Source organism: Nelumbo lutea, chromosome 1, assembly GCF_056320005.1.
Source record: "Nelumbo lutea isolate HS-2025 chromosome 1, American lotus-T2T, whole genome shotgun sequence".
Classification (NCBI taxonomy): Eukaryota; Viridiplantae; Streptophyta; class Magnoliopsida; order Proteales; family Nelumbonaceae; genus Nelumbo; species Nelumbo lutea.
The window spans coordinates 103441356-103457553 of NC_142684.1; the positions used below are offsets into that span (position 1 = coordinate 103441356).

At 38.4% G+C, this 16198-nt stretch overlaps 1 protein-coding gene across 1 annotated transcript in view; it reads left to right on the plus strand.

Moving 5' to 3' along the window:
- Positions 1-316: 316 nt before the first annotated feature.
- LOC148876510 (phosphoglycerate mutase-like protein 1) overlaps positions 317-16198 on the plus strand; it is a 59217-nt gene continuing 43335 nt past the window's right edge. Inside the window, exon 1 of the mRNA XM_088967038.1 lies at positions 317-839. Coding sequence (XP_088823164.1) covers positions 809-839 — 31 coding nt within the window. The 5' untranslated portion in view covers positions 317-808. The remainder of the gene's footprint in view (positions 840-16198) is intronic.

Below are 16198 nucleotides of genomic sequence, written 5' to 3' on the forward strand. Positions count from 1 at the left end.
GTGCCGTTTAGCTTGAGTTCGATTCGAATTAGAGACTTGAGCTTGAGCTTAGAAATTCGAGTTCAACTCGACTACCTTTGATTGTAGGTCCCCTAGCAGTTGAGATGTCGATTTGAGATCTCCCTCAATTGGAGAGAGAGTAACATTCTTGTAATTTATAAGGAGAGAGAGATGACATAAGAGAGAGGAATGACATTCTTGTAATTTATAAGAAAAAGAGAGAGAAAATTAGTAGGAGAGAGAGTGACATTATTGTAATTTGAAAGAAAAAAAAAACAAGAGAGAGAGAATTGGTGGCATAGAGTGAGATTCTTGTAAACCATGAAATCAATTTAAACAGCACAGACTCATTGTCACTTTGTCAGTGGTGAGGTGGGGCCTAAGGGGAAGCTTTCTGGAGGGCCCACCATTCCAACTTCATCTCCAAATGGAAGGCAAGATATGTCATGATGTCATATGTTGTGATGTTGGGATTAGTTGAGACTTGAAAATGACACCCACACGCACTATAGAGTCTAGATTGTAGATTGTAGAAAGTTCTTCCTCTTCCCACTGTCACTATCTCACCTTCCCCTCACGGTACCGGCTTTTCCACTTCAGCTCTCACAGTCTCATCGTGGATGACTGGATTCCCCACCATTGGCCTCCAATCTCCATATTTATTTCGTGCCTGAGCTTCACTACTCACTCCCTTCGCGTGCTCAGCCATCGTCAGCTCTTCTCTCTCCTTTTTTGCTGTTCCTCCACCTCACCCCTTCTCTCTTAATTCATAGGCAATTAATAAGAAGAGACTTGCTTGTTTTCGTTCATGGTGGATTGCAACGACGTTTCTTGTACAGGTTATCTCTTCATCCTTCACTCTAAATTGTTTCTTTCTTGCTTCAATTTCTCTTTTCCTCGGTTGCGTGCTTATAATATAGGAATGAGTGGCACTTGAACTCCTTTAATCGTTTCCCTTTATCGAGTAATGTCCAATCTTTTTTTTTAGTTTTGACAATGCGGGGATTTATGTCATCAAGTTGTGCTTCAAGTTTGGTTCTCTAATTGTTAATGCCTTATCTGATTGTGATTTGATATTATTTGATCTGGTTTTCCCCACTTAAGCTCTATATTTCCTTGTAGATTATCGAAAAAAATATTGTGTGTTTCCACATTTTCAAATGATCTATGCTTCTTTTGCCAAAGTCCGTTCTGAATATGTTGAGGACATTATACGGTAGGGTCTAGGTTCGGTTATTTGTAAGAGTATCAGGGATTTGCGAGGAACCTAACTTAGGCAGAAGATTAGTCTTACGACTGCCTGTTTTATTTATCAGTTTATTGGTGTGGTGTACCACATATATGAGCGTGGTTTGGATGGACAAACCGTTTAAGTAGCTGACCTTTAAATGTATTCTGTTAGAGAATCTTGTCTTTTCTGTTATCAAACTATTTGCAAATTCAGCATGTGGCATAATGATCATAATTTTAGAAATTCCCAATGAATATCAATATATCATCATTGAAAATCAAAGGACAAGTAGAAAATATTCCATTGTATTAGCTCACTAGATTTACATACAATTTCTATAAAATTATGTCTAATTCAAAGTATTACCCTCTTTATTTTATTAATTCAGGAAAATTTATTTAGTCACTATTAATTAGGCATGTATGAGAAGAGGTCAAATAGTTTAAGTTGTTTGCAGATGGCATAATCTTTTGCTAGGAGATGCAAGACTAGAAGCATTAAGGAACATTTTTAGAGTTACAGGTTTTATTTTATTTTATTATATATATATATATACAAGGGGAGATTAACAAACAACACACAGAAAAGAGAAATTTAGAGCATCTACTAACAAAAGAAGATTAAAGTCCCATACATCCAATGTAGACCCATGAGAAATTGAGCGTGCCCCTCATTGGCCAACCAATCTGCTTTTTGCTTTCCTTCTCTGTAGGTATGGTTATACGTAATGGAGCATCCTGAGTGAGTAGCTATCTTCTTGCATTCCTCTATCATCACTTGCCATCTCCATGATGGCTCACTTGATCCTTTAAGGGCTTCTATAATCACATTTAAGTCTCCTCCTATTAGGAATCTGCCTAACTCAGGGTTCTTTCAAGGGAACCGGTCTCCAGAGAAAAACAAAGAGAGAAAGGGGGAGAAAGATGTTTGCCCCATTGAGAAAAGATTTTTCAACTGTTTTAACCATTGAATCCCTAATACAATATTTGCCCCACTCGGCTCCAATGGATAGAGCTCCAATGTAAATTTTTGGACCAAAATACTACATCAATACTAGTACGAATACCATCACAGTGTAGTGAGGTTCCATTGGCTACGTGGACCTTGAATGCTACTATGGGCTGAATTAGCAACCCCGACTGTTTAACCAAGACACTTGTCATGAAGTTTAGGATGCTTTCATTATCACTAAGGATTGTTACCTGACGATTCTTCACCAAGCCTCTCATGGTTTGGAGTGATGAAAGCCTAGCTACTGCTTGGAGTGAAATTTCTAGTTCAGTAGGTTGGATTTCTGTCCACTCTTGCTTATCTTGTTCCATCATTCCTATCAATCCCTCATTGCCTTCATACTCCTCATCAATCTGGAGAACAAATGCTTGTTGTGTCTTAAATCAATGACCAGGTCCGAACCTTTCTTCATAATTGTAGAAGAGACCTTTGTCTTTGCGTGCCTACATCTCGGCCCATGATAGTTTTTTGAAAGGCATGAGAGGAAGACCTGAGGTTGGGTTTTCTCAATATGCTTCCTTCTTTATTGGGCCCTGTTACTGGCCCATCAGGTCGTGAGAGTATTAGTGGTTTCACTGTTGGAGCCCATGTCTGATGGATTCTCCTTGCCCTCATCGTTTTTTCTTCTTGGATTCGACAAGGGCTGCAACAACTAATACAAATGCAGGTTGCATCACCTTCTCCTCTAGCCGCAATTCTTTCTTGAGGCATCCCATGAATGCCCCTACCAAGGCTCTCTCCAGCCATCTTTGCACCCTGCTTGCCAATCTTTCGAACTCCATCTGGTACTCCTTACGCCGCCAATCTGCCTTAGTTTTACAAGATTCTCATCAAAATCTTCATAGCCTAAAGCTTCAAATATACATAGAGGGTGTTGATGAAGAAGATCCAAGAAGGTCTGCTTCCCCTTCTAGGTGAAGGGATGCAAGAGCTACTTGATTGTGTCTTGGTGTTTCATTGTACTCAAAGAATCTTTCAACCTTGTAGATCCAAGAAATCAGATCGGTCCCAAATAAGATTGGGAAGATCAGCTTGGTTTTCTTGTTTTTGCTTGAGCTTCCCCATCGACTATTGCCTTTGCTACCTCCTTGCTTGATGTCCCTACCCACTTCCAGCATGCTTTGTTCCAAATGACGTAGGAAAATTGTCATTATTTCTTTGTTTTCCCATACACCACAGAAGACACAATGTAGCTCAACCTCCACTTGATTGACCCTTGCCTCCATGGATGCGACTCTGTTAGGTGTTGGCCATAGTTTCAGCTAACTTTGGGTGCATGCAAAGTGGAGAAATTATTCTAGAACAAAGGATTTACATGCAACAGATTGAAGTAAGGCAAAGAAAAAAATAGAGCAAGAAAAGGGCTAAAATCTTCTTCTTACATATTCTGATTTCTTGCAAAGAGTAATACAAGAAGATGGCTTCTTGAGCAAGCCAAATAGAAGCTTCTTCTATACATTCCTTACAACTAACCCAAGTTAACAAAAAAAAGTGAAAAAGACCCAACTAAAGTTACTTTTTACATGCTGTGGAAGAAGACAAAATAGAACATAAAAATCATTTTAACATTTCAATACATTAACTGTAACATTCTCCCCTTTAATGTACTGCTGTTGAACTCCCAATGCTTCTCTTAATTCTTCAAACTTTTCTCTTGCCAATGGCTTGGTGAAAATATCAGCTAATTGTTCTTAGGTTCTGCAATACAGTAGTTCAATTTCTCCATCTTCAGTGGCAACTCGAATGAAGTAATGTTTGAAAGCAATGTGCTTTGTTTTGCCATGAAAACATGGGCTCTCTGACATAACAATGGCAGATTTATTGTCGCAGTGGATTACCGTTGCATTCTTTTGCTTCTCATTAATATCTTCCATAATTATTCTAAGCCAAATTGTTTGAAATGTTGCCATTGAGGCTGAAACATACTCTACTTCTGCTGAAGATTGAGCCATTGATTTTTTCTTCTTTGAGCACCAAGAAAACATACCACCACCAAAGGAAAAACAATAACTAGAGGTGCTCTTCATATCATCAACACATCCTCCCCAATCACTACCACAAAAACCAACCAATCTCACTTCATTTCTTTTGTCATATTTAATTCCATAATCCATGGTGCCTTGCACATACCTTAGCATTCTTTTTGCAGCTCCAAAATGAATGTGTTTGGGATTGTTCATAAATTTGGATAGTAAACTTGCAGCAAACATAATGCCGGGCCTTGTAGTAATGATATAGAACAAGTTTCCAACCAAACTTCTATACGAAGTTTCATCCACTTTCTTACCACCATCTTCTTTCATTAATTTTCCACTGACAACTAGTGGAGTAGCTACAGGTTTGCATCCAAACATTCTTAATTTTTTGAAAACTTTTTCAATGTATTTACTTTGACAAATGAATACACCACCATCACTTTGATAAATTTCAATACCAAGAAAGTGATGCAACAGTTCCATATCACTCATTTCATATTTTTCACCATTTCATTTTTGAAATCTCTAATCGTTTTCATATTATTTCTAGTAGAAACCAATCATCAACATAAAGAGCAACAATGAGAACATCATCCATGCCTTATTTCTTTACATACAAAGTAGGCTCTTTCGTGCTTTTCATGAACCTTTTCTCAACAAAGTAGGCATCAATTTGGCTATACCACGCTCTTGGTGCTTGTTTTAACTTATATAGGGCCTTATTCAACTTATACACCTTTTCTTCTTTTCCTTGAATCACAAAGCCTTGTGGTTGTTTTACATACACATCTTCTTTTAATTCCTCATTCAAGAAAGTTGACTTAGCATCAAGTTGCCATAACAACCAACCTTTGTGAGCAATAAGTGCACTGAGAGCTCTAATAATATCCAACCGTGCTACAGGAGCAAAAGTTTCAAAGTAATCAACATTGGGCTGTTGTGCATAGCCCTTGGCAACCACCTTGCTTTGTGTCTTTGCACAGAACCGTCAGAATTATATTTCCCTTTGTAGACCCATTTAACACCAATCACTTCTTTGTTGTTTGGTCTATCAAACAATTCCCAAGTTTTATTCTTTTCTATGATAGTAACTTCCTCATCCATTGCCTTTTTCCAAGTTTCTTCCTTAACAACTTTTTCAAAGCTTTCTAGTTCCATAAGGCAGAAATTGCATATTGCATAAATAAGCACTCAATCTCCTCATTTTTCTTGGAGTTGAGCTAGATGAAGATGAGCTTGAACTTGGAGATGATTGAAAGGTTCCTTCATCATTTTGAGTTGTATTCTCTCTCAAACTAAACATGGTAACATGTTTTTCTTCATTCTTGCTTTCAATTCCAAACAGCTTTCTCGTCAAACAATACAATACATTTCTACTAATAATCATATTGTTCATTTTCAAACGATACAGCCTATAACCCTTTGACATAGAGTTATATCCAACAAAAATACACTTCTCAGTTGTTTCATCAAGCATTAATCTATTCTCTTTTGGAATTTGGGCATAACATACACTACCAAGCACTTTCAAATGTCTAACTAATGGTTTTCTTTAACTCCAAGCTTCCAATAAAGTCATTCCTTTAATAGCAAAAGTGGGGCGTTGATTCATCAAATACACAACTATGTTAACAGCTTCAGCCCACAAATTTTTTAGGAAGTTCCTTTTCATTTGGCATGTATTTAGCCATCTCCATCACAGCTTGATTCCTCCTCTCCAATACTCCACTTTGTTGAGGAGTATAACGAACTGTAAGTTGCCTTTCCAATCCTTCATCTTCACAAAATTTGTCAAATTCATTTGGAGTGTACTCTTTGCCACGGATCATTTCTCAATTTTTTTAATGTAACAATCACTTTGTTTCTCAACAAGACATTTAAATTTCTTGAAAATAGTAAACACATCAGATTTTCCCTCATAAAATAAACCCAAGTCATGAGAGTACAATCATCAATAAAAAGAATGAAGTACCTGTTTTGGGAGTGAGAGGGAGTGCTCATGGGTCCACTGGTATAAACTAATTTCAGCACTTTGTTTGCTCTCAATGCAACTCCTTTTGGAAATGGTTGTTGGTGCTGCTTTCCTAGTGCACAACCTTCACAGACTTCATGCTTTTCTTCAATGTTTGGGAGCCTTTGAACCATCTCCTTTTGTGATAGCAACTTCAGCCCCTTGAAATTTAGGTGGCCAAATCTTCTATGCCATAGCCATGACTCATTAATCTCTTTGGCATTCATAGCAACCTTTCTTGCATAATTAAAAATTAGAGGAAAGTTTCTATTTGTCTTCATTTTCCCATTTTCACCACATGTTTCTCATGGTCATAAATAGTACAACTAAGAAGATTCTCATTCAACTCAGGTACAAATTACACATCATGTATAAGCCTTCTTCCTTTATTTGTTTCAACCCCAATTGTGCCTTTTCCCTTTATTTTAACAATTTCTCCATTTCCCAACTTCACCTTTGAGCTAAATGATGTGTCCATGTCAAGAAAATATTTGGGCGCCTTGTCATATGATTGCTACACTTGCTGTCCAAGAACCACACATCATTATTTTCCTCGGTGGCACTTTGACATGTGTAAAATAAATATCCTTCATCTTCTTTTTCTTCTGAGAATGCTCGTTTATTATTTTTCAATCTACAATTTTTTGTGGATGCCCAAACTTTTTGCAATAATGACTGTGGTTTTCCTTTAAACCAACAATGTTTGTCAACATGGCTGCTTCTCTTGGGTTTCTACATCTTCCTCTTCCTCTTCCTCTTGCATATCTACCTCCTCTATAAGAGTTTCCTTTTCCATGTTCATGAGTTGAGGATGTCCCATCATGACTTTTGGAACTAACATTGAGCTTGGATTGGAGTGCACTCTATTGATTTTTCAGAGTAATGTGCCAATCTTTGCTCATGTGATTGTAGTGATGCCAACAACTCTTGAACACTTAATTCAATAAAATCATTTGTTTCTTCATTGATTGCCACAATAGGATCAAACTTCTTAGGCAAACTAATTAAAATCTTCTCAACAATCTTCCTATCATCAAAATTTTCACCATGTGCTTTCATCTGAATTATCAACTCCATAAATCTACTAAAATAATCATTTAAATTTTCATTTTCCTTCACTTTCATATTTTCAACATCTCTTCTAAGAGATTGGAGTTTAACTACCCTTACCTTTTTGTCTCCTTGAAACTCTTGTTGAAGTGTATCCCAAACTTCCTTTGCCTTTTCAGTGCTATTATCCTTGGAAAAATAGATTTGCTAACTCTTCTTTGAATCATTGAAAGTGCTTCTGCATTCTTACTTCTCTTGTCCTTCAGTTCTTTTTGTTGAGCTGCTGTAAGATTTGCTACATTTTCTGGTTCATCATATCCAAGAACAACAATCTCCTATAAATCCAAAGACAAAAACAAGGTTTTCATTTTAACATGCCAGAAATCATAGTCTTTTCCATCAAAAATAGGAACTTGGACTGTGTTGAAATTAACAACAATAGTGTTGGCCATGATTTGTTCTCCATAATCAATTTTTTTTTTTTTCAATTTTTCTTGCACCCAAACTTGTTCGAACAAACTTGCAGCTCTGATACCACTTGTTAGGTGTTGGCTATAGTTTCAGCTAACTGTGGGTGCATGCAAAATGGAGAAAATATTCTAGAACAGAGGATTTACATGCAATAGATTGAAGTAAGGCAGAGAGCAAAACAGAGCAAGAGAAGGGCTGAAATCTTTTTCTTACATATTTTGATTTCTTGGGAAGAGTAATACAAGAAGATGACTTCTTGAGCAAGCCAAATAGAAGCTTCTTCTATACATTTCTTACAACTAGTCCAGTTTAACAAAAAAAGTGAAAAAGACCCAACTAAAGTTACTTTTTACATGCTGTAGAAGAAGAAAAAATAGAACATAAAAATCATTTTAACATTTCAGCACATTAACCATAACAGATTCTTTATTTGGCATCCGAGCTCTGATACCAAATTGTTAGGAATCTGCCTAACTTAGGGTTCTTTTGAGGGAACCAACCTCCAGAATCCAGAGTAAAACACACACACATAGATATGAAATAATGAATTCCTTCCTTATTTGCTTGTTCTTTTTATTTATATTGCAATCTTATAAGTTGTTACAATTCGGTTAGACCTTATGTTATATTCTTGTTATAATGTGTTATAATGTTGTGTGTACCTCTCCTCTTGTACACCTCATGCACCAGTTTCCTATTCTCATATAAAGGCATGGACTCCCCTAAGCTAACACCTTCAATGATGGCTTCCACCGGTTTTAGTGTCTCAATTACCTTGTGTGCTTCAAGAGCTCCTCTCATTTATGCTATAGTGATAGAAGAGTTATCAATCGAACCAGCCTTGATCAAGAGAGTCTCTCTAAGGTGGTTTCTATCGATGCAACCAATGGCACATCTATTATTCATTTTCATAGAGGCATCAAAATTAATCTTACTTTCATCCACACTCAGGGGGTCCACTTAATCAAGTAATTCTCTTTTCCTTCACCTTTGTAAGTCCCAAGGCTTTTTGGGCATTGATAAACTCTATAATTTTGAAAAGCTTTACTTCCTATCTCTAGGTGCCCATTATTTTTATCATTGAAAATCTTTTCATTTCTTTCCTTCCATAGATACCATAAGATGTAGCTTATCTTTTCCTTGAAAAATTAACAACCTATCCCACTTCACTTTAGAGAAGTGCATCCTGTCATACAACTAGTTCATGCAAGAGAAGAAAAGACTATTCTGGGGTATATATATTATTAGATATTTATAGAGAGGTCCTTAAAGGACTAAAGAGAAAAATAACTATTTACATAAAAGACCTCATATGACTAAATAAGAAAATAACAAAAAGGAAAATATAATACAACATGAACTACAGAGAATGATACATCAAAGGGGCTCTTCACACTCCCCCTCAAACTGATGCAAAGGCATTAGCATCAGTTTGTTCACAAGGAATAAATGCCTGAATCTCATCATTGCCTTTGTGAAGATATCAACAAATTGCACATCGGAGGCAACATGAGGAAGAGAGATAGAGCTAGCAAGAAACAAGTCTCGGATAAAGTGGCAATCCACCTCAATGTGCTTCGTCCTTTCATGAAAGACAGGGTTAGAAGCAATCTTTATAGCACTAGTGTTATCTGCATACAGAGGGATAGGAGTAGAGGAGTGACCCAGTTCCATAAATAAAGATTGAAACCAAACAATTTCACTGCATGCTGATGACATTGCCCTGTACTTTGCTTCTGTGGATGACTTGAAAGACAGGTTGTTGTTTCTTGCATTTCCATGAGATAAGAGAATCACCCATGAAGACACACCACCCAGTAATGGAACAGTGTGTGTCGGGCAGCCTACCCAATTTGCATCAACATAGGAACTCAATTGGATAGGGGAGGACAAAGAAAAGAATAGGCTCAGTGATAAAGCGCCTCGAAGATAGTGAATAATCCAATGTACAACAGTCAAATGGGGTTGATGAGGAGCAGAGATAAATTGATTTACAACTTGAACCGCATGTGAGATGTTAGGACAAGTCATAGTGAGATTGATAAGAGACCAGACGATTTAACATTCAGCTCCAATGGAGTATCAACTTGTTTGTCATCAATAAGACCGACCAACTTAATAAGATCAGAGGCATACTTATGTTGGCAAATGAAATATCCCTAGTGACTTTTTTGAACTTCAAGTCCTAAGAAATAGGTAAGATGACCCAAATTCTTCATGTGAAAGGAACTGCGAAAGAGAGGCTTGAGCTCTTAAATTCCCTTGATGTCATCTCCCGTCAACATGTCATCCACTTAGAAGAGAAGAATCGTAATACCCTGGGATCTTTTCTAAACAAAGAAAGTAATCAGAGGCACTCTGGTTACATCCAACTTTCACAACAATATCCCAAATATTTCAAACCATGCTCGAGGAGCTTGCTTCATCCCATAGAGAGAGATTTCTTCAACTGACAAACGAGGGAAGGATCACTATAGTACTCCAGGGGGGTTTATATATATTGTTTCTTTGAGATGCCTATGTAGAAAAGCATTTTCTGCATCCAATTGATAGATAGTCCAAGAGTGTGTTGCAGAAAGGGCTAAAAGAAGTGATCTTGGCCACAGGAGCAAATGTCTCCTCATAGTCAATGCCATCTCTTGTGTATAGCCCTGAGCCACAAGCTAGGATTTTATTTGGTCTAGAGAGCCATCAGATTTCAACTCGATGGAATAGACCCACTTGCTTCCAATAATAGAGCCATCGGAAGGAGCTGGGACAAGGTCCCAGGTGCCATTCTCATGCAAAGCTTGAGTTGATCTATACCTTCAATTTGTCCCTGATTTAGTCTCTCCTTGAAGGCTTCTGACAACACCTTTTTGATTTGATGGGGTTCAAATACCCACTCATTGTTATTATTTCTTATTTTAAAAATTTTATTTTTGTATTTTATAATAGTTAAGGCCGAATGAAAATATTTTGTACTTTTGTCCTTGAATGTTGGGCCCAATACACTTCTTCTTTTTCAAGAATTTTGTTTAATCTTCTCTGTAGGGATTTTACCCAGTTGACAAAGGGGTCTTGTTTGCTTTTGGTCTTGGTCAGTAAGAATCTTTTGTTGGACCTCCTTAAGCTGTTCTAGGAATTTTTGTTTTTCTAGAAAAATATTTCCAAATTTTTTTTTTCCAGTATCTCACTTTTATGGCCACCTCTTTGGATTTGGCATTAAATTGAGCTCCTTGAGAACCTTGGTGATTTTTTTTTTGGAAAAGGTAAAGTAATATTTATTAAGAAAGAGATACACACAGGAGGCTGAGATCAGTCCCAGAAATGGTTGACTGATCTAAAGCAGCAAATGCATGATCCATCAAGAAACACAAAATAAAACATCTCAAACATTACAATTTCTAAATTCAGCAGTCGCAAACAGCCACGAAATCAGCTTGCCCACCAACTTCTAAGATAGATCCTCCGGACTAAGAGACTTGTCATCAAAAACCTTTTGCTCCTTTCAGACCAGATGCACTAGATAACCACTGTAGAGAACATTGATGTGGACCCCACGGATGTGGTCCCCACTGTGTTTGTATGGCAGCACAACATGTATTCTTTGTTAGTTATGTCAGTGTTAGTTGGTAGTTATTTCAGCTTTTGTTGTTACAGCTTGTTATTTAAGCTTTATTATTAGTTTATTTGCCATGTAAGCAATAAGGGCAATTCAGCCTTTTTACAATTAGTAAACATATAAATATTAAGAGTGGGTCAGCAGATCTAAACAATTCGACCCTCTCTCATTTTTCTAGAACCCTTTGTGTGCTTCTGCTTTCTCCCTCTTTTCTTCTTCTTTTCTCCTTCTGAAATCTTTTCTTTTACTTTCGGATTCGAGACATGATTGTAGTCTTGATCGACTACTTGGTATCAGAGCAAGGATTAGGGTTTCTTATGTGAGTCTGGTCCAACCAACCACATGAGAGTTGCCTAGGGCCGGGAGACTAAGGAGGATCAGCTGATTCTTGGAGGCTACTGGTAGTGTGCGGCTACTACTAAGAAGATTATAGAAGGCTGTGAGAGTTCTAGTAGTCAGGAAGAATTAGAAAAGGCTTTGGATCCCCAAGATTAGGGTTTCACATCAGACAGAAGATGGCGGCCAGAGATCTTTTTTCACAAAGTAAGATTTTGCTTGAGAACAACCTTGAAAGAACCATCTTGGTCTATTCTGAGAGGTGCGGCTGAAACTTTTTTCTCTTTAGGGTTTTGAGAGAAAACCCTAAAATTTAGAACTGTCGATTGGTTTCATATCAGATCTGAACTGGGTTCACCCTAAAAATTCAGAACTGTCGATTGGTTTCAGATCAAATCTGAACTGGGTTCATACAGAATTCTGTTTTCTCCTTGTTTGTGGAAGACCTAGGCCGACTGTTATCAGTTGCTTAGGTGTTGTTTCCTATTATGGTAGCTTCAAAAGTTTTTTGATTGCTAATTCTTAACCAAGAATGGAGTTCAAGAATCAGGGGGAAGGTGCTTCTAGGACTAGCAATTCTGGTAATATGTTTGAGAATGCATTTTATATTACAACTGTGAGGTTTGATGGATCCAACTACTTAGAATGGGCCCAATCGGCCATGATGGCTATTGGTGGTAGAGGAAAACTTAGCTGCCTATTGGGAGATGTGAAAGAACAATCTAAGGAGGACCAAATGGGTTCAGGAGAACTACTTGGTTATGACACGGCTGTGCAACTCTATGCAGCCACATATCAGCTAAAACTATTTGTGGGCAAAAACAACCAAGGAAATCTGGGATGTCATGAAAGAGACCTACTCCCAACCCCTTAATGTTGCTAGGGCCTATGAACTGAAGTGTGAGGTTAATAACCTCAAGCAAGGAGAGAAACCAGTCTCCATTTACTTCTCTACTTTGAAATCTTTGTGGCATGAAATTGACCATCTAGAAACACTTGAGTGGGAAAGTTAGAAGGATGCACAGACTCATAGAAAGCAAGTGGAGACTAATAGGAATTTTGAATTCCTAGCTAGTTTGAATTCTGATTATGATATTGTGAGACAACATATACTAACAAGGGGCAGTGTGACCTTATCTCAAGCCTACTCATTGGTGCATAGTGAAGAGACTAGGAGAAAGGTTATGATGCAGCATCAGCCCTTCCCACCAGCCTTGGCAGCAGTTAAACCTAAGTCTGGGGGTGATACAGAAAGGGATATAAAGAAGGAAGATAAGCGGGATCTTGTGTGTGAACATTGCAAGAAACTTAAGCATACTAAAGACACATGTTGGAAGCTGCACCCTCATCTAGTCCCAGCAAAACTGAGGAACAAAAGGGGTAATGCCCATATGGCTGTTAATACCGATTCTGCATCCTCATCGGGCACAAAAGGCATGCCTCTAGACACCTTAGCTGCTGTTCGGGCTGCCCTAACACAGTTGGAAAAGGAAGTTGGGAATTCAGCTCAATCATCTCAGTCATCATCATCTCCTTCCACATCAGCCTTTACTCATTTAGGTATTCAGGCCTCAGCTTACCATGCTTCAGCTCCATGTAACATTGAACATTGTTGGGTAATAGACTCAAGTGCATCTGATCACATGACTAGCTTGCCATCACTGTTCACTACCTATCACTTATCTTCTGGTAGAGATAAAGTGTCTATTGCTGATGGTTCCCTTGTTCCCATTTCTGGCAAGGGAGACATCAAGTTGTCTAATACAATTTCCTTATCCTCAGTTTTGCATGTTCCTAAGCTTGATACTAACTTGCTTTCAGTCGGTAGTATTACAAAACATCATAACTGTTCAGTAACCTTCTTCGCTGGCCGATGTGTTTTTCAGGACTTGGAGACAAGGAAGGTGATTGGGACTGGCCGTGAGACGAATGGGATCTATCTGCTTGGAGAGAGTTCTCATTGGAAAGATCATGAAGATAAGAAGTCTTTTGTTTCTCAATTTGTTAGTCCGATTATGCTTTGGCATAATCGATTAGGTTATTTATCCTTTCGGTCTTTGAAGAGTTTGTTTCCTAATTTGTTTGAGTCTGTTCAGATGTCAAATTTGATATGTGAGAGTTGTGAGCTTGCAAAGCATTGTAGAACATCTTATTCCTTGAGTAATAAGAGAAGTAATTTTTTTATGTTGTGCACACCGATGTTTGGGGCCCGTATCACATTCCTTCTATGGGGGGGGGTATAGATATTTCTTGTTGTTTGTTGATGACTATACCCGTTTTTCTTGGGTTTACCTTATGCGTTCTCGAGATGAGGTTCTTGTTCTGACCTAGACCTTTCATCAGATGATTTTAACTCAGTTTGGGGTCAAAATCAAAATCTTCAGATCTGATAATGCGAAAGAATACTTTACCAAGCCACTGTCATCTTATCTACTTGATCATGGGATTATTCACCAGAGTACTTGTCCTTATACACCACAACAGAATGGGGTTGTCGAGAGGAAGAATAGGCACATATTGGAGGTGGCTAGAAGCATTATGTTTACCTCCAATGTGCCTATCCGTTTCTGGGGCGATGCTATTCTTACAGGAGTGTATCTCATTAATTGAGTTCCTTCACGAGTTCTTGACTTGAAGCCTCCGTTTACCCTTCTATACCTCGATAAAGAATTATTTATTGTTCCCCTTAAAACCTTTGGTTGCATTTGCTTTGTTCAGATTCTTGGACCTCATTGTTTCAAATTTGACCCTAAGGCCTCCAAATGCATTTTTCTCGGTTATGCACAAATTCAAAAGGGTTATTGGTGCTATGAACCTATTTCCAGGAGGAGATTTGTCTCGATGGATGTTACTTTCTTTGAGGAGGTACTCTATTACCCTAGGGTTTCTCCTCAGGGGAGAGTAGTGAGAATGGGGTTTGTGAGAGTGGGGTTAACTCATCAGAAGTTCCTTTACCCATTCCATTGAGTGATGAGGGATGTAATGGGGAGTGTTGTCAGAGGTGTCAAGAGTTGAAAGTCTATCACAGGCGGTGGACGCAGGTTGATTTTGGTCATCAGCAATCCAGGCTAGCCCCAGTTCCTTCTGCGGATCCACATCCAGGAACTACAGTCCCTTTATCAGATTCAGGTCTCACTGAGATACATTCCACTATTGCTACTTCACCTTCTTTGGATGACCTTGACCTCCCTATTGCAGTCCATAAAGGGAAACGGCGTTGCACCACATCCACAACTCACTGCATTTCCTAGTTTTTGTCCTATGATCACCTGTTTCCCTCTTACAAGTCCTTTCTCACATCTATTGCTGATATTCCTATTCCCATAACAGTGCAGGAAGCCCTGTCAGTTCCTGAGTTGGAAGATGCAATGAAGGTTGAAATGGATGCCCTTTTGAGGAATAATACTTGGGAGTTAGTTGACCAGCCCAAAGGAAAGAAATCGATTGGATGTAGATGGGTATTTACCGTGAGACATAATGCTGATGGTTCCATTGAAGGGTATAAAGGCCGGTTAGTTGCAAAAGGACTTATGGTATAGACTACTTGGAGACTTTTTCTCCAGTGGCAAAGATGACCACTATTCGAGTTCTATTAGCCCTTGCAGCCAGTTATTCTTGGCCCTTGTTCCAGATAGATGTTAAAAATGCCTTCCTAAATGGAGACTTACAGGACGAAGTCTACATGCAATTACCTCATAGATTTTATGATGCAGAAACAAGTAAGAAGGCTTGTCGACTGAATAAAGCCTTGTATGGACTAAAGCAGTCCCCTAGAGCTTGGTTTGATAGATTCAAACAAGCCCTTGAAAAATTTGGCTATGTACATGCCTAGTCAGACCATACATTGTTCATTAAAAGAGTGGACTCTTCTTTGACCTTGCTTGTTGTATATGTGGATGATATTGTGGTGACAGGGAATGATAACAGTGAGATTGAGTCCCTTAAACAACTCCTTCATCAAGAGTTTGAGGTGAAAGACCTGGGTGAGCTACGATACTTCTTGGGTATTGAGGTTGTTGGATCTAAACACGGGATCTTTATTTCTCAAAGGAAGTATGTTCTAGATCTATTAGCAGAAACTGGAAAGTTGGGTGTTAAGCCTGCAGATACACCCAGTGAACAAAATCACAAGATTAGTGCAAAGGGTGGAGAGCCTCTTGTAGACAAAGCTATGTTCCAACGGTTGGTTGGAAAACTCCTCTATCTTTGTCTCACACGACCAGACATCAGTTATGCAGTCAACATTGTCAGTTAATACATGCATTCTCCTAGAACTACTCACCTCCTTGCAGTTGAGAGAATATTAGCATACTTGAAGAGATGTCCAGGTAGAGGTATATTATTCAAGAATAATGATCACATGAAGATAGAGGTCTATACAAATGCTGATTGCCCTGGGAGTACTGATGACAGGAGGTCTACCTCTGGATATTGTGCCTTTGTAGGAGATAACCTTGTCTCTTGGAGGAGTAAGAAACAAAGTGTTGTTTCTCGTTCTAGTGCTGAAG